The sequence below is a fragment of the Triticum dicoccoides genome, chromosome 6B, assembly GCF_002162155.2.
Source record: "Triticum dicoccoides isolate Atlit2015 ecotype Zavitan chromosome 6B, WEW_v2.0, whole genome shotgun sequence".
NCBI classification, from domain to species: Eukaryota; Viridiplantae; Streptophyta; class Magnoliopsida; order Poales; family Poaceae; genus Triticum; species Triticum dicoccoides.
In genome coordinates, this window is record NC_041391.1 from 191,717,435 (window position 1) to 191,718,634 (window position 1,200).

The following is a 1,200-nucleotide window of genomic DNA, read 5'->3' on the forward strand; positions in this document are numbered from 1 at the left end:
GTTTATGTTAAACAACCTCCCGACTTTGTTAATCCTAAGAAACCCAATCATGTTTATAAACTTCACAAAGCTCTTTATGGTCTTAAGCAAGCTCCTAAAGCTTGGTATAAATGCTTGACTAAGTTTCTTCTTGATAAAGGGTTTGAAATTAGTAAAACTGATTCTACACTCTTTACCAAAAGGGTCAATGGAGAATTATTTGTGTGTCAAATTTATGTTGATGATATCATATTTGAATCAACTAACCCTCATTTTAGTGAGAAATTTGGAAAGGTTATGTCGGAGAAGTTTGAAATGTCTATGATGAGTGAACTCAAGTTCTTTCTCGGTTTGTAAATCAAGCAAACTAAGGAAGAAATCTTTATCTCTCGAACAAAGTATACCAAGAACTTATTCAAGAAGTTTAACATGCAAGAATACAATGATGTGAATACCCTCATGCCTACTAGTGGACATCTTGACTTGACAAAGGATGGCGATCCGGTTGATCAAAAGGTAACTCTCTTATTGACCATCTGCCGGACATGCACCAGAATTGTGTTGTCTATTTCTAGCCTGGACGTCTCTTTCAAAGTGAAAGTTTCACATCATCCAGCCAATTAAACTCGCATCGCTCTATCGTCTGTACCGAGGAACCGCAGGGCGTCTATGGGGATGAGGGGCAGTTCGCGAGGCAATCCTGCAGCGACCCATAGCTGCAAGACCCCAGTGGTTCACAGCACCAGCAGTTATCGCCTTGAGAACCACCTCCGCAAAAGTTTGGCCGGCACACTCAAGGCTGACCTCGCCGGCGCCACCGCGGCCTTGGATCTCGAAATCCAGACGACGGCCGCCTGATCCCCACACCTCACCACCTGCACCAATACATTGCATCAGAAATGTAATTGAAACGGCGACCATAACCATCAGTTACTAACTCACACAAATGATATGCACTTACATTCTGCGGATAACGCGTGGCATACGAGGAGGACAAGGAGCAGCACGGTTGCTGCCTTTGCTTTCATCTGGCTGCCGAACCTTCGCTGCATCATGTATGATCTGTTGAGGATCTATTTGCAGATAGATGGATGGGCTGGTGGACACAACTGCTGTGCTATATATATGTACAGAGGCATCAGAACATGGTAAGCAGTTATTGTTTTTTTCTTTTGTGTGTAGGTAGCACTTATTTCTTATTTACAGTTTACTAAATAAAGA

The 1,200-nt window shown here is 42.8% G+C and overlaps 1 protein-coding gene across 1 annotated transcript; it reads right to left on the minus strand.

The window, feature by feature from the left end:
* Positions 1–371: 371 nt before the first annotated feature.
* LOC119320465 lies at positions 372–1,051 on the minus strand. Its single transcript, XM_037594546.1, has 2 exons — positions 941–1,051; positions 372–854 (listed from the first exon to the last, which is right to left on the minus strand). The coding sequence occupies exons 1-2, from the start codon at positions 1,032–1,034 to the stop codon at positions 616–618; spliced, it is 333 nt and encodes a 110-aa protein (XP_037450443.1). The 5' UTR covers positions 1,035–1,051; the 3' UTR covers positions 372–615.
* Positions 1,052–1,200: the final 149 nt, after the last annotated feature.

Coding starts and splice junctions, on each gene's coding strand:
- LOC119320465 (XM_037594546.1), bottom strand. CDS start 1,034: ATGATGCAGCGAAGGTTCGGCAGCCAGATGAAAGCAAAGGCAGCAACC. Junction 855..940: donor CCACGCGTTATCCGCAGAAT/GTAAGTGCATAT, acceptor GTATTGGTGCAG/GTGGTGAGGTGTGGGGATCA.